General features: G+C 37.0%; 1 protein-coding gene across 3 annotated transcripts in view; it reads left to right on the plus strand.

The window, feature by feature from the left end:
• Window positions 1-969: 969 nt before the first annotated feature.
• Window positions 970-27,927, plus strand: part of LOC144979731 (uncharacterized) — a 49,188-nt gene continuing 22,230 nt past the window's right edge. For 2 of the 3 annotated variants that reach the window (XM_078926693.1, XM_078926694.1), the window contains exons 1-12: window positions 1,172-1,300; window positions 9,025-9,104; window positions 9,884-10,064; window positions 11,790-11,893; window positions 13,971-14,106; window positions 17,057-17,275; window positions 20,172-20,330; window positions 22,255-22,387; window positions 22,913-23,091; window positions 24,982-25,251; window positions 26,165-26,308; window positions 27,889-27,927. The exon at window positions 27,889-27,927 is cut by the window's right edge and continues 50 nt beyond it. In XM_078926693.1, coding sequence (XP_078782819.1) covers window positions 1,263-1,300; window positions 9,025-9,104; window positions 9,884-10,064; window positions 11,790-11,893; window positions 13,971-14,106; window positions 17,057-17,275; window positions 20,172-20,330; window positions 22,255-22,387; window positions 22,913-23,091; window positions 24,982-25,251; window positions 26,165-26,308; window positions 27,889-27,927 — 1,682 coding nt within the window. In that variant the 5' untranslated portion in view covers window positions 1,172-1,262. Of the gene's footprint in view, window positions 1,106-1,171; window positions 1,301-9,024; window positions 9,105-9,883; window positions 10,065-11,789; window positions 11,894-13,970; window positions 14,107-17,056; window positions 17,276-20,171; window positions 20,331-22,254; window positions 22,388-22,912; window positions 23,092-24,981; window positions 25,252-26,164; window positions 26,309-27,888 lie in introns of those variants that run through there. The other variant, XM_078926695.1, reaches the window with a different exon arrangement.

Genomic DNA, 27,927 nt, shown 5'->3' on the forward strand with positions numbered 1-27,927 from the left:
AAAGTGAGCTCAAAATGACCCACATAGTGAAAAGTGTTCACAGTTTTAGAAATACCCAATTTCACGACTGATCATTTTGCTCAACATGACTCATGGGTATATTTGCAACTTTAATAAACAAAGCAGCGTTGTTACATTTTTTTTAGCATGTCCAATCGTTGTACAGCAACATATCATGTGATCGGTGACTTAGTTGGACGAAAGCATGAATATAGATCGCTCCCATTGTAGACGTAAAAATACGTACTACTACTACTACTACTACTATTACTATTACTACTACTACTACTACTACTACTACTACTACTACTACTACTACTACTACTACTACTTCTTCATTCCCGTCTCTCTAGCTTCTTCCCCCCCCCCTCTCCCCCTTCTCTCTCTATCTCTCTCTCCCTCTTTCTTTTCGACTATATTTCCCCCTTCTGTCTCTCTCTTGTTCCCCCCCCCCCCTCTCTAATCCCTTCTCTCTCTCCCCCTCTCCCTCCCTCTCCCTCCCTCTCCCCACCCCCCTCCCTCCCCCATCTCTCTCCCCCCTTATTTTGGCCTTTTCCCTTCTCTCTTTATCTATCTATATATATCTCCCTCTTTCTCTCTATCTCTCTCACTCACACTCTCTCCTTCACTCTCTCTCCCTCTCTCTCTCTCTCTCTCTCTCTCTCTCTCTCATTTTCTCTCCCCCTCCCTCCTCCTTCTCTCTTCCCCCTCACTCTGGCATTTTCCCCGTCTCTCTTTATCTAATTCTCTCTCTCTCTCTCTCTGTGTCTCTCTCTCTGTCTCTCTCTCTCTCTCTCTCTCTCTCTCTCTCTCTCTGCATTTATGCGTGTGCATAGATATTTGTATCTCCATCTAAATATATATTTTATCTAACCGTCAGCCAATACATCGAAATACGATGTTCATAACAGTCGAGCGGTAACGTGGGGGGAAAGGTGCGGGTTAAAAATAACACGAGGAAAGGGGAGAGGATTGTTGGGTGGGAGAGGACAAGAAACGTTGAGAAAAGGGTGACCACTTGTTAGTTGGGTAAACTCGCTAGCCTTTGAACATTTATCAGGGATGTAACTCGAGCAGATAACAAGGACATATACATAATAAACATGTGAGTGATTTTTTTGTTCTGTGCTCCCTGTCCCTCCAGCAGTGAACGGGTAGCTAAGTTTGTTAGATTTGGTGGAAAGTACTTTGCGATAGACCAGCATCCTATCTAAAGGATAGCAAGCAATTGCTATTGTCCGTTTCATGCGATAGAAACCGGAATGGGCCCAAATGCTCTTAAGGACTTTTATTTTTACAAGTGAGTGATTCGAAAGTGAGCATATTAAAGAAATAAAAATATCGTTATTATTATCTCTTTTCCAACAGACCATTTTCAGCATTTTTCATGAATGCATAGCTACTCACTTAACACAAAAATATTTTTTTTTAAATTAAAGCTCAAAAGCAAAAAGAACATGTTCTAAGGATAGTATGCGCTTGGCTAAGAAGCTCATAACATTGCCATCCGGAAGTATAACGGACCAACACACAAAACTGTGTGTATCCATGAACGTTTATAGTCAGGTTAATACAGGTTAGTGAGCATTACTCATAAACGCGGATGGCAAAATACAATAACACAGACCTGAGTGACGTCATCTTCGAACTATCTTTCTATAGATAGTATGAAGCCGACGTCACTCAGTTCTTTGTTATTGTATTTTGCCATCCACGTTTATGAGTGATTATCACTAAACTGCATTTACCAGACGATAAATGTTCAAGGTTACACATAGTTTTTTTTTTTTGCGTTGGTCCGATACATAAAGTATGTCCTTGGTTAAAAAGTTCACAACATTGCCATCCAAAGTGAGAATTACTCATAAACGTGGAGGGCAAAAAAAACCAAAAAGAAACAGAAACCAAAACAAAACAATAACAAAGTCCCGAGTGACGCCAACTTCATTCTATCTATATAATTCTGTTTCGAAAAACAAGATTTACAAATACAACAAAGATTTTTTTTAATGTTCAGAAAAAGAAAAAAATCAATAGAAAAAAAACAATTCATTGCATCGTTGGAAATGTGAAGATCATCTTATGGATAGAACGAAGATGACGTCACTCAGGTCTTTGTTATTGCTTTTTAGGAGTAATTCTCCCTAAACCGTATTAACCAGACTATAAACATAGTTTTGCGTGTTCGTCCGTTATATTTCCGGATGACAATGCTGTGAGTTTCTTAGCCAAACGCAAAACATCTATAGTTGATAAGGAGAGTGTTAAAGAATGTATGGATAGAACTAAGTTGATGTCACTCAGGTCTTTGTTATTGTTTTTTGCCATCCGCGTTTATGAATTATTCTCACTTAACTGTATTAAGCAGACTATAAACGTTCAAGGTTACACATAGTTTTGTATGTTAATCCGTTATACTTCCGGATGGCAATGTTGTGAGCTTCTTAGCCAAGCGCATACTATCTATATGTTCAGTATGACATATTATGATTTCAGTTTGTGATGATTTGGATTTGTATGTTTATAATATGGATTTATAAATCAGAAAATAGGGAGTAGGAGCAGGCACCGATGTAGATAAAGATTTGAACAAGTGTGTATGAAAGGTGCCAGACAAAGCAAGAAAGAAAAATACAAGTTAAAAAAAAAACCATCCCAAAAATCAGTTTTTCTCGATTGGGGATCGAACCTCAGACCTTCTGATTACCAGTAATTTTATTTGTAAATTAGGCGACTATTAAAACCTGATAAGTCAAATTTTCACCTTCCAGAGAAAACTGCAATTTATTGCCATATATTTCTTGGCTTAAAGTGGAAAATACTTGATTGGCTTATTGATGCTGTGCGCTGAGGTAATTTACTGACAATATTCCGCCAGCCGGATATGTACCAACAAACCAAACTGTGTAACCCTGACCGTGTATAGATAGTATGCGCTTGGCTAAGAAGCTCATATCATTGCCATCCGGAAGTATAACGGGCCAACACACAAAACTTTGTGTATCCATGAACGTTTATAGTCTGCTTAATACAGTTCAGTGAGCATTACTCATAAACGCGGATGGCAAAAAAACAAACAAAAAACAATAACAAAGACCTGAATGACGTCATCTTCGAACTACCTATCGATAGATAGTATGCAGATGACGTCACTCAGGCCTTTGTTATTGTTTTTGCCATCCGCGTTTGTGAGTTGTTCTCACTAAACTGTATTAACCAGACTATAAAAGTTCATGGTTACACAGAGTTTGTGTGTTGGTCCGTTATACTTCCGGATGGCAATGTTGTGAACACCATGGCCAAGCGCATTCTATCTATAGAACGAGCGCAATCGACGTCATTAAGCTCTTTGTTATTGTTTTAACCATACATTTTTATGAGTAGTTTTCACAGATAAAATGAAGTTGAAGCCAGCCAGGTCTTTGTTATTATTTTTTGCCCTCCACGTTTATGAATAATTCTCACTAAACTGTATTAAACAGATGATAAACGTTCAAGGTTACACATTCTATCTATAGATAGAATGCGCTTGGCCAAGGAGTTCACAACATTGCCATCCGGAAGTATAACGGACCAACACACAAACTCTGTGTAATCATGAACATTTATAGTCAGGTTAATAAAGTTTAGTGAGAACAACTCACAAACGCGGATGGCAAAAACAATAACAAAGGCCTGAGTGACGTCATCTTCGAACTATCTATAGATCGAACAAAGTTAACGCCAGTTAGGTCTTTGTTATTGTTTTTTTCCTCCATAATTCTCACTGAACTGTATTAACCAGACTATAGATAGTATGCGCTTGGCTAAGAAGCTCATAACATTGCCATCCGGAAGTATAACGGACCAACACACAAAACTCTGTGTATCCATGAACTTTTATAGTCAGGTTAATACAGTTCAGTGAGCATTACTCATAAACGCGGATGGCAAAAGAGAATAACAAAGTCCTGAGTGACGTCATCTTCGAACTATCTATAAACGTTACACATCGTCGTCTCGTGTGTTGGTCCGTTCTATTTCAGGATGACATGTTGTGAGTTTCTTAGCCAAGCGCACAGCATCGATACACCGTTTTGTGCGTTGGTACATTATTTCCGGCCGGTGAATGTTGTGAACTTTTTAGCTAAGTGCAAAGCATCAATAACGTACTGACACACAATCCTATGTGTAACCTTAAACGATAATTGATGTATTGTGTTTATTCAAAAAAAAAAACCCCAAAAAACTCACGATGAGAGAATGTGAGTAAAAAGCCTTTTCCAAGGACAACTATGCGTCAAGCGAGGCTCAAACCCATGACCTTCCGATCTGAAAGCGAATGTCATACCACAAGACCACAAAGCCCCGATTTGAGACATTGGCAACATATATGATGATCAAATACTTAATGTCATATGCATAAAAATTCGGCTTACCAGGTGGCCAGAAAAAAACCCAACAAACTAGCTCCGAGAAAATTTGAATATATTCCAAGAAAATCAAAACAGTATCATCAAACTTTATAGAAGTAATAAGAAATTTACTGTATTACCTGTGTCAAAATTTGAAGCAGATCCGTTTGTTGCAACTGTGATTACAATGTCTGGACATGTTCCACATTTCATATGTATGGCATCACCATTTTAAAGACTTCTTTGCAGTGCCTTTTACTATAGCACACACACACACACACACACACGCACACACACACATATACATATCCTCTCTCATTCTCTCTCTCTCTCTCTCCCCCCCCCCCCCCTCTTCCCCGTTTGTCACAGCCTCCCATCTCTTGCGCCTCCTCCTGCATCCACATCCAACACCATCTCCATACATTGACATTTCTTTTTTCTGGTCACCTGGTACTATATAAATTTGAAAGTCCCCGTCAAGATCTCTGTCTCGATCTTAATAAGGAACACAAATGTCATGTCAAAAAACTGGTTCCAATCTCATTGGAAGTGTAAAACCATTCTTCCGGAGTGTGCCCTTGTGTAAATGATTTTCTGGTTTCAGAGTGGTGGCATCTTATTTTATGTTATTTTCTAATTATATTATGCTGGTCACCAAGTACATCCTCACTCGAATTTACTAATTTACCACTTTTGTTTACATAATCTAAATTAGGAAACAAACTCAACATAGTTTACTCTTTATCAGAACGTAAGTCACATGGAAATTCCATATTAAGAAACAAAACAGCATACTAGACTGTATAGGATTGACAATACGTAACAAAACCAACATATTCATCAACTGTTTATAGGACTGGCATTTAGAAACAAAACCACCATATTCAATTATTTATAGAACTGGCAATACGTAACAAAACCACCATATTCAATTATTTATAGAACTGGCAATACGTAACAAAACCACCATATTCAATTATTTATAGAACTGGCAATATGTAACAAAACCAACATACTCTAGTTTATAGGTTTGCCATTTCGTAACAAAACCAATATATTATAGTTTATAGGGCTGACATTACGTAACAAAATCAAGATATTATAGTTTCATTACGTAACAAAACAAAAATATTCCGTTGTTTAAGGACCACAATTACGTAACAAAACCAACATATTCCATTGTTTACATGATCGAAATTACGTTACAAAACCAATAAATTCCATTGTTTACATGATATAAATTACGTAACAAAACCAACATTTTCCATTGTTTACATGTTAAAAATTGCGTAACAAAACGAACATCCATTGTTTACACATGATCAAACTTGAGTAACAAAAAATAACAATATTTTCTATTGATCACATTATTTAAATCAAGTAACAAGACCAATATAATCCATTGTTTACAGAAATGAAAAATCTAACAAAAGCAAATAAATACAAACATTTATATAGCGCCTTTCCACGAACTTGCCATGCAAGAATACATCATTCACAACGTTTCATTTATTTCCCCAGCAGATCATATTTCCATATCTTACAGCTACAATCGTCTGTTCGGTTTCCTCTTTGCACTAACACTCTTACAATATCCGTGAACACCCATATTCAGTTACTCATTCACACACCTGAGTCGATTGAGGTAATGCGTATTAAGTGCCTTACCCAAGGACACAACTTCGGGACCGGAATTTTCCACTATCACTGTCAAACATCCGGCAACTGACCTCTCTTAACATCGCTTGATTTTGTGTCAAGACGAGACACCTTAACGGTGAGCCACCAAGCCACACAAGCCGACATAGTTCACTTTTTACAATGCTAAAGACACGTATAGATGGAACGAAATTGACGTCACCAGCTCTTTGTTATTGTTTTTTAGACGACCATTAGTTCTCACTAAATTCTATCAGACTATGAACATTTAAGTTTGCACATAGTTTTGTATGTTGGTGCATTATATACGGCTGGCGGATGTTGTGAGTGTAGCATCAATATCAAACAGCTTAACCCTCTCCTTACTAACGTTCGTTACGATACAATGAACATATTTCTTTTTCAGATTTGTTTCGTACATAACAACATTTGAAATATGTTACAGTGAATGATATAATAAGTCAGACGGTGAAAAGGTTTGTCCTGAAACATTGCCAAATTTGTTAGAAGGTCAATTTTTATCCAAAATGAGCTCTTGTCATAAATGATTAAATCAACCCTTTTTTGTACATCTTCGAGAAATATCAAAGCTTAATTTCACTTCTAGATACTTTTTACAGCTAGTCAATTTGAACAAAAATGACATTTGAGAAAAGTTCCTGGATACCCTTCCCATACATCTGATCATAACTTCATGTAAAATCACTCGATTTACTTCAAATAAAGATTAAAATTCTCCGTGGAGCATTTTTTTTCTTTCAGAAAATGCAATAAAATACAAATCCAAAATTTTCACCTTCGGACTGATTATGTCATGCACTGACATATATATATATATATATATAAATCTTTGTAATAGCCAAAAGAACTTAATGTATGTAAAACATGTCCTCATTACTTCTGAGTTTGAACGTAAAGTAATCAATATTTGTGTCCGATAGGTTTGGCATTTCGTGAAAATCCTGAAAATGTCGGGAAGGAGAGAGTTAAAGTAATGATTATGTAACTATAATAATGTAGATACACAAACATGTGTGCTTCACCGTGTTAAAAATTAAAATAAGGTGAACAAATCAATATGATTTGACGTCTAATTGTTTGCAGACCCAAAGTACCTAATGGAAACAAAGAAAAAGTTGTTTTACTTTTTACTGGACTAAAATACCTAATGTAGTAGTAACTCAGAGACATTAGGCCCGTGGAGACGTAGCTTATCCCGGTTTCCAAAGTGTGAAATGGACAATGGAAATTACTTGCTACCATTCGGATAAGACAAGAACATTTCCCCGGATCTAACAGACTCAGCTACCCAATCATTGCTGGGTGGACAGGGGGGGGGGGGGGGGGAGAGGGGGGGGGGTTCCAGACAAACATCTCGACTCCACCCGGGAACAATCTCGGTCCCTTTGCGTGTGAAGCGAGTGCCTTACTAACTGATCTATCGGAAGCCCTAAAAAACCTTACGTAAAAAATACAAAAATCTATTACCCCCCCCCCCTTTTTTTTTTACCAAGCTAAAACCCCAAATTCAAACAAACAGTATTTGTTTTTTTTTTTTTCAGGACCAAATGAGATAAACAAACCAATTGATTCAATGATTAACATGACAAGAATTACGTAACAGCCAGCATTATCAACATGAATCCCTTCATTGAATGACTAAGAACTCGTAAACAAACGTTTCTGTTTTGATCATTGCAGCACTTTGTCAACATACCGAAAGCAACAAACCAAACCTCAGTGACTTACAGTCTCTACATAAACACATTTTCACTTGAGCTTTTATATAGCGCATTATCCACTAAACATGCTCAAAGCGCTTAACAACATCTGGCATCCGTATTTTGATTTCAAGGAAGATATATTTTTTTTGGAATGTTTCTTTTTCTCATATTTTTATTTCTTGCTTTGTCTGGCACTACTTTTACAGACCTATATTTTGCATATTGACGCTATACGTTTAGGTAAAATACCCACAACACCCATCAACAAAAATAAACTTACCAAAACACAAAACTCTGCGTAACCTTTAATGTTTATAGTTTGATTGATATAATTCAATGAGAAATAATCACTAACAGGCTAGCTAAAAATAATAACAAAGCGCTGACTGAAGTCATCTTCATTCTTTCTATTCACAATTCAGTTGGTAGAGCAGTCGATTCACACTGCAAAGGGACCGTGATCGATCCCGGGTGCATCGAGATTTTTCTGACCCCTCTGTCCACCCATCAATGACTGGATGGCTGGGTCTATTAAATCTGGCGGGAAGTACTTCCAAAGGATAGCAAGCAATTGCTATTGTCCGTTTCACGCTATAGAAATCAGGATAAACTCCGGGTCCATGGGCGTATTGGATCTGAAGGACCACTATATTACATTAACTAAATGCTCGCTCCTTTCTAATCAAAATAATTCCAAACAGTGATAAGCAAACAAAAAGGGCGATTTTACTCGTATATACTTCAATATCCACTTAATATCCTAAAATCGGAACAGAAATGTGAGTGGAGCAGGCACTCATGTTGATAACAACAAGAAATGAAGTGAGTAGGAAAGTGTCAGAAGGCAATAAAGAAAAAAAAATTGCGGCGGCAATGGGGGCTCGAACCTGCGACCTTACTGGTACGACAACAAGGTCGCAGGTTCGAGCCCCCATCGCCGCCGCGAATTTTTTATTCTCTATTGTCTTCTGACACTTTCCTACTTTCTTCATTTCTTGTTTAAATCGGATCATGCATTTATATTAAAATCCTGAAAGAAGGATTGACGCTCAATATGACATATGACAATGCCTATAATCTAACTTAGAATTTTTACCATCATCTATGGTATGATTTTTGTAACCAAAAATACAGAATTATAAATAAAACACACTGAAAATTCTTATTTCAGCGATTATCAAGTAACTAACATGGTATGGCATAATCTTGATTTAACAATAATATTATTTGTATGCATGTTTTACCAGATTGGACAAAATGGGAGCCAAAGTGATTCTTTCGTCTCTGGTCATTTTAATATTACAACAACTGACTTTGGCTCAGATAGGTAAGGAAGATGTTACATGGTGAAACTCCTGTTGTTGTTGTTGGTGTTGTTGTTGTTCATGTTGCTGTTGTTATTGTTGATGATGTTGTTTTTGTTATTGTAATTGTTGTAGCGGCGAGATTGTCGATTGGATAAAGCATTGCTCAATTACCAGCGGGTATTTTGTCCTTAGAAAAGTGTGACAAGCAATTGCTACGGTCCATTTATCGCAACTGAAGTGAGAACAAAGTCAGGCTCCGTTGACCTTATAGTCCTAGCGTAGTCCTTCAGAGCGAGAAGGCCCACTGAGCCGGAGTTCGTGGTTTCTATAGCGTTAGACTGACAATAACAATTGCTTACTACCCTTCTGACAGGATGCTATATCGCAAATTACCCAATGACTGCTTAGTGGACAGGTATTGGGACCTCACGAATTTCTAAGGCTTTCCATAATAATGTGCGGCTATGTGGTCAAGTGGTATGACACTCGCCTCCGGATCTGAAGGTCCTGGGTTCGAGTCCCACTCTGAGCAGCGCTAAGTTGAGGCCTTGGAAAAAGCTCTTTGCTCACATTCTCTCACTGCACTCAGTTGCAACATGAGTACCTGGCCGTTAACAGCGTTGTCTCTGTCGGAAAAAGGATGTTATATCGCCTAACAGGCGTCATGTCTTGTCCTACAGGTTGAGCTACTGTTGGCTAGGTATCCCTTTTTAAAGCGCATTGAGTTTGTCTAGTGGGTATTGCACTATATAAAAGCTGCTCAAGTTTTTGTTTTTGTATTTGTTTTCTTCTTCCATAGCTTGCATCAGTAACGGTGATTGCTCTGGTCGGTATGATGGGCGAGTGGCCGATTGCAGTAGCTGCAAGAGCTACTTTCTGTGTGAGAACCAGGCCGTAAAGCTAGGTAAAGAATGCCCGAGTATCACGTACTTTAACCCGGACACCATGAAGTGTGACCTTCTGGAAAACATCAACTGTGCGTAAGTAGAAAGTTCGTTTCCCACTCCATGAAAACAGTATCATATCAGGGCGGTTTGACTTGATTATATCTATTTGACTGACTATGCCTCTTGGCTAGTTGCGAAGCTTAAACAGCACTCTTTCATCTTCTTCTGTCGTTGGCACAGACCTTTGCCTCACTCTAGGTAAGAATGGAGTCTCACAAATCTTGGTGATGGATTCTCCTTCAGGGCTGTTTTGGACGACCCTCGTTTCCTCTTGCCCTGCGCATGCGTATTCCATTCGAGAGGCTGCTTGGTTATGTTACAGGGCTCCATCTGAAGGGTATGGCCAACCCATCGCCACTTTCTGCACCTGATCTGTTTTGACTTGACTTAAGCCCTTAATCTCAGTCAGAGCATAGGCCATCAATGATTCTTCGTCATTTGACCCCTTCTTCGGCTGTCTTTTTCTTCATCTGCTTCCACGTTCCAAGCATCTCATTGCTTCCTCCACCATGCTTCTACGCCAACTATTTCTTGGCCTACTCTGGCTTTCTTCATGTCGGGGTGGTTTAGATGCTAAAAATAGAATTTTCAATATAAAAATATGAGACGAGTATTTTTATTTATTAAAACTAGTCCGCTAGAGCCATAAGATTAATTTAGACGGCGTTTATCCCGTTTCTATAGACAAACGGATAGTCGCAATTGCTTGCCACCCTTTGGTAGCACAAGTTATAATAATAGTAATAATGATAATGATGATGATAATAATAAAAAATAATGATAATAATGATTATAATTAAATAATAATAATAATAATAATAATATAATAATAATAATAATATAATAATAATAATATAATAATAATAATAATAATAATAATAATAAAATAATAATAATAATATAAAATATAATAATAATAATATAATAATGATAATATAAATAATAAATAATATTTTAATATAAAATATAAAAATAATAATATTATAAAATAATAATAATAATAATAATAATAATAATAATAATATAATAATAATATAATAATAATAATAATAATAATAATAATAATAATAATAATAATAATAATAATATATAATAATAATTTTTAATGCACTTAAAACAAAAACAAAAACGATACCGGCAATTTCTTCTTAAATTGACAAATACTTACTATAAATTCATATTTCTGGACCTCTTAACCCTTTGTTGCATGAGGTATGAAGGAGATGGTTTACAATAATGACATTTTCCATGAAACCTAGATCTAGATGTGATCCCAAATAATCATTTTACGAAGCCCGTAAAAAGTGGTCCAAAATAAATAATGGATGCCGTGAACAGGAGAGGATTTCCCTCCTAAGTGAGGTGTCCAAAATTAAATATTGTGAAGCGTATCAATTGGATTCAATAGTCTGATGTCACATGGCCCAGCAACGACGGCCATCGTGGTTCTTAACAGAGACATTTGGTACTTTTTATTCCTCATGCTGACTAGAACTTTACGTATGTCTGGTGATCAGAATGTGTAAAAGTCAAAAGACGATATAATATTTATAATGTTTTTCTCCTCTGGATACACTTTTATGCTCGTCGGAGAAATATTTCATAAAGGTGTCCGCTATTGTTCCGATGGTTTAGAACCAGTTACTAAGTTACCATGCGTCATTACGAGGGAAGTGACGATGACTGTTGAAACGTATTGATATATTCTATGTAAATTGTCCTATTCATATTTAAAAAGAATAAAATTTTCCCCCACAGAACAACATCCATGACATCCGGGACTTCCCCTACATCTCTGACGTCAGAAACGTCCTTGACCTCTGAATCATACAACTGTATAACCGGTTGCTACGGGATACTTTGTAAGCTTATTGATTGGTTGATTTTATTGGTTGGCTATTTGATTGGTTCGTTGGATTTAGTATATTTTTTTTGTATCCTGAATGTTGTCCTGAAGGAACTCGGTACTACCGCAAACTCGGGGACCCAAATAATTTTGGGGGTTTGGGAGGGGGGAAACTTTAAAAAAAAAAATCTAGTTGTGGGTTTGGGAGGGGATGGACTTAAAAAAAAAGTTCCCCCTCCCAAACCCCCAAAATTATTTTTTTAAAAAGTCCCCCCCCCCCTTCCTAAACCCCAAAATTATTTCATCTTGCAACTGCTGACTCATGGGGTTTTACACACTTTTTTTTTCTTCTTTTAGAGACAAACGTCAAAGACAAACCTCCCGTTTTGATGAATAGAGGGAAATTATTCACTGATTTGTAACGGACATTGATGTTATATAGTTGACGTTCATAGTCATAAGGCCTTAGAACCGGAGTTTATTCTGTTTTATATGACGTTAAACGGACCGTAACAATTTGTTTGCAACCCTTTGTATAGGATGGTATCCATCACAAAGTACTTTCCGCCAAAATCGAACTGATTCAGCTATCTTATCATTACTAGATGGATTGGTGTCAGAAAAAAAAATAATCTCGACTTCACTTGGGATCAATCCAGGTCCCTTTGCGTGTGAAGCGAGTGCTCTACCAACTGAGATACAGGTACTCTTGATGCAATTTGTTTAGGTAAAATGCTTACTGTTCTGCCTGACAGATCAAACGCACCAGCACACAGCGATTTGTAACGTTTAATAACATAGTTTGTTTGAGGGACTTTAATGAGAACTTTAAAATAATTTAAAGTAATAACTGACATTGTGTCTATTTGTGTTTGTGTGTGTGTGTGTGTGTATGTGTGTGTGTGTGCGTGAGTGCGTGTAAGTATTATTTATTTAGATTTTATTTCTTGTAACTGTGAAGCTCATAGAGCATAACCTCGTTAAGGTTTGTTATACAGATTACTATATATATAGATTATTATTATTATTATTATTATTATTATTATTATTATTATTATTATTATTATTATTATTATTATATTATTATTATTATTATTATTATTATTATTATTATTATTATTATTATTATATTATTATTATTATTATTATTATTATTATTATTATTATTATTATTATTATTATATTATTATTATTATTATATTATTATTATTATTATTATTATTATTATTATATTAATTATTATTATTATTATTATTATTATATATTAATTATTATTATTATTATATAATTTAATATCATCCACCGACTGGCGGTCTAAAAACAATAACAAAGAGTGACGTCAACCCTATTCTTTCTATAAGATTATGACAGCAGGTGACGTCTCAGGTTTGAGGAGTTTTACCAATCTCAAATGCACTCGGAATTGAACCCAATCCCCCTGAGTGTGAAACGAATGCTCTACCATACCAACTTAGAAATCGGGACCCCTAAGGAATAAATAGACTATTATATTACTGAGAAATCCTAATATTCATTGGAAAGTCTCAAAGAAATTTTATTAGCCATAACTCGGAAGTACTTATAGCGAAATACGAATAGTGTTTCTAAGGTTAAGCACTACTAGCGTGAACCATTTCACTTGTGCCCCTCGCATGTAATCTATTTTCATTCAATTCACATAATTGTGTGTCAGTGCATGATACAAGCAGTCGAAAGGTGAAAAGTTTGGATTTACATTTTTTCATCTTCTGAAAGAATTTGCTTAACAGAGCATTTTAATTTTTATTTGAAGTAAATCGGGTGATTTTTCATGAAGTTATGGGCAGATGAATGGGAAAGATATCCAGCAACTTTTCTCAAATTTCATACTTTTTCAACTTGACTATCTGTAACAAATATTTTGAAGTGAAATTAAGCTTTGGTATTTCCAGAAGATGTACAAAAAGGGTTGATTTAATCATTTATGACAAGAACTCGATTTGGATAAAAATTTACCTTCTAACTAAACTTGGCAATATCTCAGTTCAAACCTTTTCACCATCCGACTGATTATGTCATTCACTGTAACAATTATCTATACTTTCTCTCCCCAGCCGGTTCATTTGCCAGTTGCAATAGCTGTGAAGACTACTTCGTTTGCCCTGCAGACACTCCGGAGACGTGCGCGGCTGGGCAACTTTTCGATTCTGAAACAAGAAGTTGTCAACCTGCTAGTTCCGCTTCCTGTCTGTATGTATAACATTAAATTGTGTCCCTTTAATATACTATTTGACATTACCCTCTCCTTACCAACTATAAGAAAATCGTCACATTCGTTACGATGCAACCAGCATTTTTCTTATTTGAATTTCTCTTGTACATCATAAAATGTAAAGAAAATGAACAGTGTGCTGTAGAGCATGTTTTGCGAAAGAAATTGTGTATCGCAAGAACTTCTGCTATTGTTTTTGAAGTGATAAAAATATATTGTTGTGTTAGTTGGCTGTGAAGTATTGGGGAAAATCCTGAAAATGGCTGATAAGGAGAGAGTTAAGTAAGAACAAATCACCCAACTAGGGGTCTATAAACAATAAGACGGAACTATTTAAAAGAAATTAGCTCGGAGAAGAGATGGACGCCACCTAGCTATACAAGTCCACCGAAACGACACATGGTAGACAGAAACACAACACTTGAAATGTCGAAATCAGTCCTGCCCCGGTAGATTCACGACAGCGCTTGACAATAGAGAAGAATGGTGGAAAGTGGTGAGATCTGCATCCGGTGTATCCCCCTGACTATCATGAGATCATGGGAATGATGATGATGATGATGATGATGATGATGATGATGATGATGGTGATGCTGATGTGATGATGATGATGATGATGATGATGGATGGTGATGATGATGATGATGATGATGATGGTGATGATGATGGTGATGATGATGATGATGATGATGATGATGATGATGATGATGATTAAAAAAAAGTTTTCAACAAACATGTTTTCGAGTGCAAAACTGCAGATAATAAATTTCATTTTTAATCAAGATCGATTGTTGTCATGTAAAAGTTGTGTCAGTGAGTGAAATTCATTCTTCATGTCTTATAATGGCCTAGCTGTTACATGCACAATATAACATATTATAGTAACATAACATTACATAGTAAGGGTTGCTGTGGAAAAAAAAGAAAGGTTCAAGTCAAACACTCTCAGATTTGATCATAACTCTGATCATCATTTACATCATAAACAATCAAAATTATATCATAATTAGCAACTTTTCAATTCTGAAACAAGAAGTTGTCAACTTGCTAGTTTCACTTCCTGTCTGTGCGTATAACAGTAACGTGTGTATTATCTGCAGTTTTGCACGTGAAACTAAAAATGGATTCATCAAATTCTTACATATTTTAAGTTTTATAGCTCCACGTCGATTGCATTTTAAATAAGTGATTTATACTTTTGGAGTCTTGGTTTTTAACGTTCAAACTGTTAGAAATATCTTATAACTTGTCTTGAGTGGACGAACAATAAACGGCTTTTCAATTTTTCTTCAAGATTTATCTTATAAATTGTATTTCTTGTTGGCTGAATAATGGTTTTGAGCCGAAACGTCAGATCATGTGTAGAGGATTTTGCTCTTTTTTGAAGATGTTTTATTCATTTTTTAGGTCTTGAAGAAAAACAAAATAAACCGAAGAAACAACCGCACCCCCCCCCCTCCCCTTTTCCCCCAAATCCCTTAAAACTTGCAATGCGCATGTTCTATCGCTTTATGAAGATTAAGATGTCGCATTACGTTTCCTTTCCTATATAATGCTGCCTGTTTTTTTTATAACTTCAAGCAGTATATTTGACGGAGTATTATCCAGTTTCCATGACCGTCGAACTGGCAGTAACGATTACTTACTATCCTTTTGATGGGACATTAGTTTATCGCACAACACTTTCCGTCATATCTAAAAGGCCTCGCTATCCAATCACTGCTGGAGTGATATATATATATATATATATATATATATATATATATATATGTATATATATATATAAATATATATATATATATATATATATATATATATATATATATATATATATAGAGAGAGAGAGAGAGAGAGAGAAGAGAGAGAGAGAGACAGACAGACAGACACAAGAGAGAGAGAGAGAGAGAGAGAGAGAGAGAGAGAGAGAGAGAGAGAGAGGAGTGGGGAGGGCGAGAGATCGAGGGGGGGGGGGGATATATATATATATATATATATATATATATATATAGAGAGAGAGAGAGAGAGAGAGAGAGAGGGTGTGTGTGTGTGGGGGGGGGGGGAGATAATAAATATGTGACTAATTGTCTCGAAGCAGTACTGGACGTCTATGTCGGGGAAAGCCTGATATTAGAAAATGAATTTTACGCTTAATTTTTAAATTGTCGCCATGAAGAGTTATTTTTATTCCAATTTTATAAGTAAAACTTTAATTCTTTTCTTTTCTTTTTTTTTTTTGGGCATCAAACTTACCCCGATATGACAAGGTTTTAGATATTTGGTCACAGTTACGCTTCTTTGATCGAATCGGAAGGTCTTGGGTTCGAGTCCAGCTTTGATTGGCACATTGTTGAGTCCTATGAAAAAAATCTTTCCTCACATTTTCTCACTGTGCTCAGATGTAAAATGACTACCTGGCAGTTAACAGCGCTGTCTCTATTGGGAAATGAAAGCATTTTTTCGCCTAAAAGGCGTCATCGTGTCTCATCCTTTATGTTGCTGTTGGCTAGGCATGGCCCCTTTGTAAAGCGGTTTGAGCACGTTTAGCGGATATTGCGCTCTATAAAAGCAAATTTTAAGTTTCATTGATGTTAAGCTTAACTCAATCAATCCTAGAGATTTTGCTACTTTTCAAAATTGGAAAAAAAAATGTATTAAAAATGAACATGTACCCAGATAGTTTTTTTCAACTACCATTAACATGTAAAACAATAGCTTTGATAATACGCCTATAATTTGTCTCGGAAAAATGTAATAAATAAATAAATAGGCATAGGGTAAAAGTAACCCGGGTAAACTACGGATAGAGTCGGTGTTAGGGTTGAGTGGGTTAATGTTCCTCGAATAGCTGGATATCAGTTGTCGCGAATTTTGATAGCTTTGTAAGAATATCCAACTTCTGACTAATGTAATGGGTTCCATCTGAAACAGGACAACATCAGCAACATCAGAGACGTCGGCCAGCTCCAGGACATCAGGTTCATCCCCATCTTCTAAGATATCTTTGTCATCCGAGTCTTCCCCGTCCTCCGCCAGCTCCCCGACCTCCATCAATAGCGAGTTTCCGACAACGTCCCCGACTAGTGCTTCGTCTGACACATCTCAGACCTCCAGGACAACCAGCGAGGCCGTATTCTGTTTGGCTGGATCGTAAGATCATATCGTTGGCAACACATTTCTTTTTTTTTTTTGGTGATGTTATTACCGTTGGTGGTTTTTTTTGTGTGCTGTTATTGCTGTTCTCGTCGTCGTCGTTGTTATTGTTGTCGTCGTCGTTGTTGTTGTTGTTTTTGTTGTTGTTGTGATAGTTATAGTTTCGAGTAATGATACTTTATCATTTGTTAACCATCAGTGTTATGTATTGTTATTGCTTTGAATTCATAGTATGTAAAGATTTGGGTATAGTAAGGTCAAGTGCTTGGAACTGGATGTGACTTTGATGTGATCTTTAACTATGCACGTTGATAGTTATTTGAACATGTCCCATTTGTATTACCTTTTCTGTGGAAACTTTATTTGTAAATCGATAAATTTTTGACTTTCCTACCAATAGGGGCAGCGTGGCTCAGCGGTACGGTCTTTGCTTCGTACCCAAAAGGTACGGAGTTCGATTACATGCCTCATTGTGCGGCCTTGAACAAGTCACCTCGCCCTAGCTCACTCTGCGGCGCTGTACTGCTGTGGGTGACGCCTTGGTTATTCCAGTCTTCCCTTGGAATAGACCCTAAAGACAAACTTCCCCTTGGGGATGAATAAAGGGAATTTACATTTTTTTTAAACTGGCGGCGCTGACCTGTTCTTTAATTCTTCCAGCGCCAAGATACACATAAGATTTGAACAGTTTTCCTCCATTTGCTCCGGTTCCTTGTTGTAGTTCTTGCTCGCTGCAGGAGTATATAATATGCCAACATACTGGCGTTAAAATGACGGACATAGAATTTACCCAACCCTTATTAACAAAAACAAAACCCAAATGTGACCATTCGACTCAAAACGGTATAATGTTGGGATGCCCCTGATTCTTAAAAAAGATAATAAATTTAATATGAGCAGAAATAGGAAATTTCAATTTTTGTAACTTTAAGACGATAAGACCATTCTCCTTAGAATCAAACATAAACCTATGCCAAGTCTCACAACTCCGATTAGAAACTCAAATTTTATATCTAAATCACTTCGACACCATACCTTACGAGACGACGGGTAACATATAATATATTTAACCCAAATCTCATTTCATTGTTTAGAGACTCAATTTTTTATATTTAAACCACCCAGACATAATACCGTGACGAGACGACGGGCGACGGATCACAAACAAGATAATATTTATTAAACGTATTCCAAAATTACAACTTTATCGTTATCCTCTCCCATTGCAGGGTAGTGCGGGGCGGTCCTTGGCAAGCTTAAGGACCACGGTCCTACGGTCCTTGGGAAATGAAGACCGCAAGGACCGGTCCGGTCCTTTTCGACATTGAACATTCCTGAGAGACTGTTGGAAGTGTGATCGTTCATTCTTGAACCGTTAAAGACCGCTACACGATGAAAACCGTGGCCTACAGGAGTAAAACACACGGAGTAGTCACACTCATTTCAAATTGTAACCTAATTAGAGAAGAGGGGTGATGCCTTCTTTATTTGCTCACCGTACTTCATTGTTACTTCGATAATTTAATAAAATTTGAAATTTATCCCCATTAACGGAGATAATGGCATCGCCCAAGGCGTTGATCGAGTTGTTCGTGGCGTTGATACACACACGCAACTCCTACCCCCCCCCCCCCCCCCCCACACACACACATTAGAGGGCAGCGAGCATTGAAGAGTAAGAGAGAGACGTGAAGTTATAATAAGAGGGGGTGGATGAGGTAATAAGAGGGGTCGATGGTGACTTTTCGCCAGTTCTAACAAACTCAGCTACCCATTCATTGCTGAGTAGACAGGGATTCAGAAAAAACTCGACTGCACCCGGGATCGATCTCTGGCCCTTTGCGTATAAAGAGAGTGCTCTATCAACTGACCTATCGGGGTCCCCAAATATTCTATTGGACTTTTTTAAAATTCAGACGTTATAACTGGGTTTTTTGGAAGGAAGAAACTAATGAAACTCATATTATTTGATTAGTAAAAACACCAAACAAAATTTTAATATTATTGTATTATTTTAAATGACAACACTGCGATAGAAAGGAGTGGTGACAAGAGATGGACAAAAGAAAACAAAAAATCGGATTTGCTACTTGCTAGGTTCGACACACACACACACACACACACACACACAAACACACACATCTTTAGTAGTCACATACATTTCAAACAATAACCCATTAGAGAAGAGGGGTCATGCCTTCACCATAGATCATTGTCATTGCGATCATTATGGTGTAGTAAATTTTGAAATTTACCCCGTATAATGGAATCGTCCAAGTCGTGCGCCTCCTGTTCCCCCCATCTCACACACGAAAGGGCGGTTTGCGGAGTGGAGGTTGGTGGTCGTCTGCCTGTATGGTCGTCTGTGTCGTTTAGTGTATGGCAAAGGGGGATGGGTGCGATTAATTAAGTGGGATGGGTGGTGATTGGTGGAAGATAGGCAACCGAAGGCAACGAATCGCTGGGGAAGTAGTAGGCTATGGCGCGAGACCGACGGTGATCAGACCGGTCTTCAGCGCGGCACTAGTTGAAAGGTGATAAGAAGTGAGGACCGCCGCCGGTCTTCACTATGGGACCGATCCCCGGTTCACAGCTAAAAGACCGTAGGACCGGTCCAATAGGACCGGTCCTCAGCGCGGCACTATTGCAGGGGCTAAGTGGCCCATTGGTTAATGCATTGCACTGTGATCCAGGTTCGAACCCAGCTTCAGGCACTTTCGTTTTTTTAAAATTAACCCCCAATTTGCTCACTTGGACAACATGGGTGATTCCTGTTGACATCAGACCTCCTACTACAAGTACTATCTATATTACTTCACGGAATGCCTTGGCGAGAGATATCCTATGATGTTGTGACGGAAGGGCCTAATTAAAATAAATTCTCCCATTGCAGGTGCGGAGACCAACCAGATGGCTACTACTCCGACTGCTCGGATTGCCAGTCCTATATCAAATGTGACAACGGGATCACTACGTTTATTACATGTAGTGCAACACTCCTGTTCAATCCGGCTACTTTGCTCTGTGATTTTGAGGCTAGCGTGGAATGCAGGTAATTTTCAATTAAAAGTACTACTACTAATACTTCCACTACTATTATTATTATTACTATACTACTACTACTATACTACTACACTACTACTACTACTACTACTACTACACTACTACTACTACTACTACTACTACTACTACTACTATTACACTACTACTACTACTACTACTACTACTACTACTACTACTACTACTACTACTACTATTACTACTACTACTACTACTACTACTACTACTACTACTACTACTACTATTACTACTACTACTACTACTACTACTACTACTACTACTACTACTACTACTACTACTACTACTACTACTACTACTACTAGTACTGCAACCTCGAATCAATGGCGATTGACCGAGACTCCAGGAGGCTCACTGTAAAGAGCAGCATTCAGTAATGTGAGATAAGGAGAGAGGACCAGCGGGATAAGGAAAGAAAATCAGTTGACAGGGCAGCATCAGTAAACTCATGGCCTGATCATCATCATCATCATTGCCTTTTTCGCCCTGGGTCACAGACAAACATTTGCCATCTTTCTCTATCCCGAGCTAACGTTTTTATCTCGTTCCATGTCTGATCACTTCTCTGTATATCAGCTTCTTTAATTCTTCTCCATGTTCCTCGTGGCCTTCCCCTTTGACCTGCGCCTAATACTTACCCCCAAATGAGTCAAAAGACAAGTTTTTGGCCACAAAAGAAAACAAATCGTGAGTCGTATTCAACAACTCAACCAAGTGGATCACTTGCTTCCTTGTGCTCTACTAACTACAACCGCAGCCATCGTTAACTTATAGCCTGACATTCACAAAAAGATGACGTCAAAATGCCAGTCTTTGGCCACAAAAGAAAACAAATCGTGAGTTGTATTCAATAGTTTAACCAATGGAACCATTTGTTTCCATGAGCACTAGTAATGACAACTCGCTAGGCGGTGCAAAAAAACAAAAAAACAACAAATAATGACGTCAAAATGCCAGTCTTTTTGGGTTCCAGTGTCAGGCTATAACTTAACGATGGCTACGCGACAACTGACTAGGCGGTCCACAAACCTAAATGACGTCAAAATATGGGTCTTAGTGGGTTTTAGTATCAGGCTATACGTTAACGATGGCTAAGACCGACGCCGGATTCCCTGCAGCAACAGCAGGTGGACCAGTTGCTCCCAAGTAGATCTGCTCAGCCACTGCAGGCACTTCCAATCAACTACAGACTGATCTTACCAGGTGCAAAAAAAAAAAAAAAAAAAAAAAAAAAAAAAAAAAAAAAAAAAAAAAAAAAAAAAAAAAAAAAACAAAACAAAACAAAACAAACAAAATAAACAAAAATGCCAACTAAAATAAAAATCCAACCCCACCAAAAAAAAAAACACACACAAAAAAAAAAGAAAAAAAACCAAAACCAAAACAAAACAAAAACAAACAAAACAAAAAACCCACCAACAAAAATCAAAACAAAACAAACAAGCAAAAGAAAAAAAACCCCCACCGAACTCCATTGTCTTCGGAACAGACGGGTGCCTAGAAAGAAATAAGTTCAAGTAGGTTAACAGAAATCAAAATGTTAGTTTGAATTAAGTAGGATTCAATAGTCTGATGTCACGAACGCCCAGCAACGAGCAGCTTGGTTCTAAACAAAGAAAATATGTACTTTTTATTCTTCATGCTGGCTTGAGCTTTTTCACATGTCATGTGATCAGAATGAATAAAAGTCAAAACATGATCAGATTTATAATGTTTTTCGCCTCTGGATACACTTTTATGCCCGTCGGAAAAGTATTTCATAAGGGGGTCCGCCATTGTTCAGATAGTTTATAACCAGTTATAAAGTTACTATGCGTCATTACGAGGGAAGTGACGTCACGACTGTTGAACCGAAGAGATTCCACAATCCATCTCACTTATTTATCTCTTTTCACCAGCACAACATCAGCCACGTCTCGGACGTCTCCAAGTTCAATGACGTCATTATCGTCTGACTCTAGCCCAAGTTCAAGGTCGTCCGGATCCTCTCCCTCCAGCCCCACATCGATGAGCTCTGAAACCAGCGAGGCGGTGAGTTTAGACATGCTTGTATCACCGTTAATTTTGGCCAACCGCTAAAAAAAAAACCGCTACTGTATGCAGCCAGGTGGTTGGAATGTCAAATTTTGAATTTACAGTTAAAGATATGCAATCTTGATTAAATACTGTGTTCTGTTCGGCTGGAATCTCAAATTAGAGACAATGAATAACGTTTCTTTACTTGCGAATGTTTTTTTTGCAACTAACTAATTAATTAACTATTAACTAACGAAAGAGTGAAAATGGAGAGGCTTCCTATGGGAACAAAACAGACAATGGACGTTTCGGGTACAAACCCTTCGTCTTACTAACTAACTAATTATCTAACTAATTGACTGAATAACTAACTATATATATATATATATATATATATATATATATATATATATATATATATATATATATATATAGCTAGTTAGTTATTAGTAATTAATTAATATAGACATAAATCGAATTCTACCACCTTCATTCATTGAGCAGCAATAATGTGTATCTCCATGTTTGTTCTATTTTTAGATATTCTGTGTGGTTGATTGTGCCGGTATTCCCGATGGACAATACCCTGACTGTGATAACTGCAGCAGTACAATTTCGTGCAGCAACCAACTGATCATCGGCACTTTCATGTGCAGCTATCCCTTGGTCATCAACCCGAACACCCTGAATTGTGATTTCATCTCTAATGTTAATTGCGCGTGAGTAAATGGAAACATTATATAGATTGTGCAAATTATTCACCAAATAAGATCAAGCCTATTTGCAAGGGGTCCCGATACCAGCAGCAACACTTCATTAGCGGATGGATACGTGGCGCCGGAGTAATGCTTTACATTTTTGTTTCTTGACAAATGCAATGTTATCATCGACAAGGTACCAATATTAGATCTGAACGTGGAAAGAGAGAGAGAGAGAGAGAGAGAGAGAAGAGAGAGAGAGAGAGAGGAGAGAGTGAATGTGGTGTGTGTGTGTGTGTGAGAGAGAGAGAGCGAGAGAGAGAGTGTGAATGTGTGTGTGTGTGTGTGAGAGAGAGAGAGCGAGAGAGAGAGAGTGTGAATGTGTGTATGTGTGAGAGAGAGAGAGAGCGAGAGAGAGAGAGAGAGAGAGAGAGAGAATGTGTGTGTGTGTGTGTGTGAGAGAGAGCGAGAGAGAGAGTGTGAATGTGTGTGTGTGTGAGAGAGAGAGAGAGCGAGCGAGAGCGAGAGAGAGAGAGAGAGAGAGAGAGAGAGAGAGAGAGAGAGTGAATGTGTGTGTGTGTGTGTGTGAGAGAGAGTGTGAATGTGTGTGTGTGTGTGAGAGAGAGAGAGCGAGAGAGAGAGAGAGAGAGAGAGAGAGAGAGAATTAAGCAAAATCCTTTATTTTGAGGACTCAATTTTGCACCGTTTGGAGCGAAAATCGTTCTTGGAGTCTACTTGTTTGAAGTCGAGTATTATAACACAGAACGCCAAGCAAGAATTGTTTGTCATTTTATTTTGCAAACTTCTTTTTGGTCGAATGAGAGGACACTAAGATTTTGGCCGCTAGGTTTCATGTTCCAAGAAGGATCTTTATCCACTTTATATCACCATACTCTGGTGTAAAATCAGTACCTGGCCATTGATAACGATATCTCTGTCCAAAGTTAAAAAAAAAAAAAGCAACATGCGTCACGCCGCGTCCTACATGTGTAGTGTTGCTGTTAACTTGGGACCCACTGCAAATGGCTTTGAGCAAATCATGTAAAAAAATAAAATTAGAACAAAAATGCGACATACCGCTCCATAACGGTATTATGTCGGAATGATCTTGATGCGGACAATTGACGGTGAATTCAAAATGGTGAGCATTAGACTATAATATAAGCAGTTTGATGTTGAAGGATGAGAATTAGACAATGTAATCAGTTTGGTGTTGGAGGACGAGAATTAGACAATGCAAACAGTTTGATGTTCAAGGATGAGAATTAGACAATGTAAACAGTTTGGTGTTGGAGGACGAGAATTAGACAATGCAAACAGTTTGATGTTCAAGGATGAGAATTAGACAATGTAAACAGTTTGGTGTTGGAGGACAAGAATTAGACAATGTGGGCAGTTTGATATTGAAGGATGATATTTAGACAATGTAAGCAGTTTGATGTTAAAGGACGAGAATTAGACAATGCAAACAGTTTGGTGTTGGAGGACGAGAATTAGACAATGCAAACAGTTTGACGTTGAAGGGCGAGAATTAGACAATTGTAAACAGTTTAATGTTGAAGGGCGATATCTAGACAATGCAAACAGATTGATATTGAAGGACGAGTATTAGACGACGTGAGCAGATTGACGTTGAACGAATAAAACTCATTGTTTTCAAGACAAGCATTAATTCTTTTTCAAATTTTATAAATTGCTTTCAAAAGTCTATTCCAGTCATTATGTTTAAATCGACATAACACCGTTTTGAGACGATTGGTTACCCATACAGGAAATTAATAATCCAAATATTAATTATAAAATAATAATATATATATATATATATATAATATATATATATCATATATATATATTATATATATCCCACCCCCCCCCCATCTCTCTCTCTCTCTCTCTCTCTCCCTGTCACAGAACAACAACAACATCAGCGACATCGTTAGCCTCCTCAACCTCCGAACGTTCTGTCGTGTCACAGACATCTGCTCAATCTATGACGTCAGAGGAAGTATTTTGTATCGCGAGTTGTGCGGGAATACCCGATGGGCGCTACGCCTCTTGCTCGGCCTGCGACGCTCACTTCGATTGCGTAGGTGGAGCAGGTGGGGAAACCAACTGTGTAGCGGGTTTGCTCTTCAACCCGACATCGGGCTTCTGTGATCTTCCACGTAACGTTATTTGCGCGTGAGTGATATCTTTCATTTATTCATGTATCTAGTTTTGACATTGTTTTGATTTGATTTATCATCTTTAAGTTTTGTTCAACAATTATCACCATCGTCGTCGTTGCTTTCTTCGCCGATGACCTTCTCCCCCCCCCGCCTCCTCCTCCTCCTTCCCCTCCTCCTTCCTCAATTCATCCTCCTTCTTTCTCTCCCCCTCCTCCTCCTCCTCATCATCATCATCATCTTAATCATCGTCATCATCATCCGCTCGTTTCTACTTAATCTACTTTGCTACTGTTTTCATTTGAACCTGTGTGTTTTGTTCTAGGCTGTAAACCATTTATTTAACTCTAATTAACTCTAATTTTATGCCAAGGTCACTCTCAACCAATGATGCATCATGTCTATAAATATTGTGTTAAATTATCCAATGAGAATGCTTTCTTGTAACACGTGATACTCTGATGTTCATTGGACCATTAGATCGAAGGGGTTCTTTAATAAACTTCCTGTATATTTCGCTTTTCCCGCGTTGAAAGGTTTGCGAACAAATCTATCAACACTATGATTGAAGCCAGTGTTTAATTAGAAAAAAAAAAAACAAAACAAAAACGTATTCATAATTCATTAGAATTTATATCTTTATTCTAGACCTTCTCACGATGCAGACCCCCATTTTTGAGAATAGACTAATCAAAGTGAAGATTTTAGAAACAAATAATAAAAAAAAAAATAAAAGTCCATCCATTAGATTTTATTTCATGTTTACAACTTTGATATTCAGCATCTTGAATTTCATGGTAATAAATTCAATATATACGAATGTATGTAAACCATTTGAATATATTCATGACTTTGCATTTCATGTTAACATAATATTATTGAATAATCAACACCTTATTATCCAATATTATAATAATTTAAATATTCAGTACCACCTCGGCACAGTCCGTGACGTCAGGCAGTTCTCCTCCCTCTCAGTCGTCCGAATCCAGCGAGGCATCAATGCAGAGCCAGCAATCAGAGACGAGCGAGAGTTCAATGTCCAGTGATTCCAGCCCGAGCTCTCTGTCAAGGTAACGATTAAGTCATGACCCACACTGCAATATGATAATAGACACAATTAACTCTCTCCTTTTCCCCAAAACTTCACACCCAACTAACACAAAAATAATTTTTTTTATCACTCAGACATAATAGCAGTAAAATTCTTGCGATACTTAATTTCTTTAACAAAACATGCTCTACAACACACTGTTCATTTTCTTTAAATTCTATGATGTACAAGAGAAATTTGAATAAGAAAAAAGTTGATTGTATCGTAACGAATGTGACGATTTTCCTATAGTTGGTAAGGAGAGGGTTAACTCCAATTTATATATATATATATATATATATATATATATATATATATATATATATGCAGGTCTGACAACCGAATGCAGTTATGGACCTAGTTAAACATTGCTGCTGTAATGTGCGTCATTTTTTTCTCTCCAGATTTCTTATAAAACAATGAGCCAATAATAATTGGAATTGCTTTAAAATGCCGCGGACGCCACAAAACATCTAAATCAACCAAACCAAACTATCTATTTACATGTTTCAATCTAATTTAACACTCTACCATATTACGTATTTACATGTTTCAATCTAATGTAACACCCTACCATTTAATGTATTTACATGTTTCAATCTGATTTAACACCCTACCATATTAAGTATTTACATGTTTCAATCTAATTTAACACCCTACCATTTAATGTAGTTACAGGTTTCAATCTAATTTAACACGCTACCATATCAAGTATTTACATGTTTCAATCTAATTTAACACCCTACCATTTAATGTATTTACATGTTTCAATCTAATTTAACACCCTACCATTTAATGTATTTACAGGTTTCAATCTAATTTAACACCCTACCATATTAAGTATTTACAGGTTTCAATCTAATTTAACACCCTACCATATAATGTATTTACAGAATTCAATCTAATTTAACACCCTACCATATTAAGTATTTACATGTTTCAATCTAATTTAACACCCTACCATTTAATGTAGTTACAGGTTTCAATCTAATTTAACACCCTACCATATTAAGTATTTACATGTTTCAATCTAATTTAACACCCTACCATTTAATGTAGTTACAGGTTTCAATCTAATTTAACACCCTACCATATTAAGTATTTACATGTTTCAATCTAATTTAACACCCTACCATTTAATGTATTTACATGTTTCAATCTAATTTAACACCCATTTAATGTATTTACAGGTTTCAATCTAATTTAACACCCTACCATATTAAGTATTTACAGGTTTCAATCTAATTTAACACCCTACCATATAATGTATTTACAGGTTTCAATCTAATTAAACACCCTACCATATTAAGTATTTACATGTTTCAATCTAATTTAACACCCTACCATATAATGTATTTACAGGTTTCAATCTAATTTAACACCCTACCATATTAAGTATTTACAGGTTTCAATCTAATTTAACACCCTACCATATAATGTATTTACAGGTTTCAATCTAATTAAACACCCTACCATATTAAGTATTTACATGTTTTAATCTAATTTAACACCCTACCATATAATGTATTGACATGTATCAATCTAATTTCCATCAAAAAGCGAGTCATCGGAATCCAGCCAAACATCCTTCTACTCCTA

This window comes from Berghia stephanieae, chromosome 9, assembly GCF_034508935.2.
Source record: "Berghia stephanieae isolate SIO BIC M18660-M18661 chromosome 9, UCSD_Bste_1.3, whole genome shotgun sequence".
Classification (NCBI taxonomy): domain Eukaryota; kingdom Metazoa; phylum Mollusca; class Gastropoda; order Nudibranchia; family Aeolidiidae; genus Berghia; species Berghia stephanieae.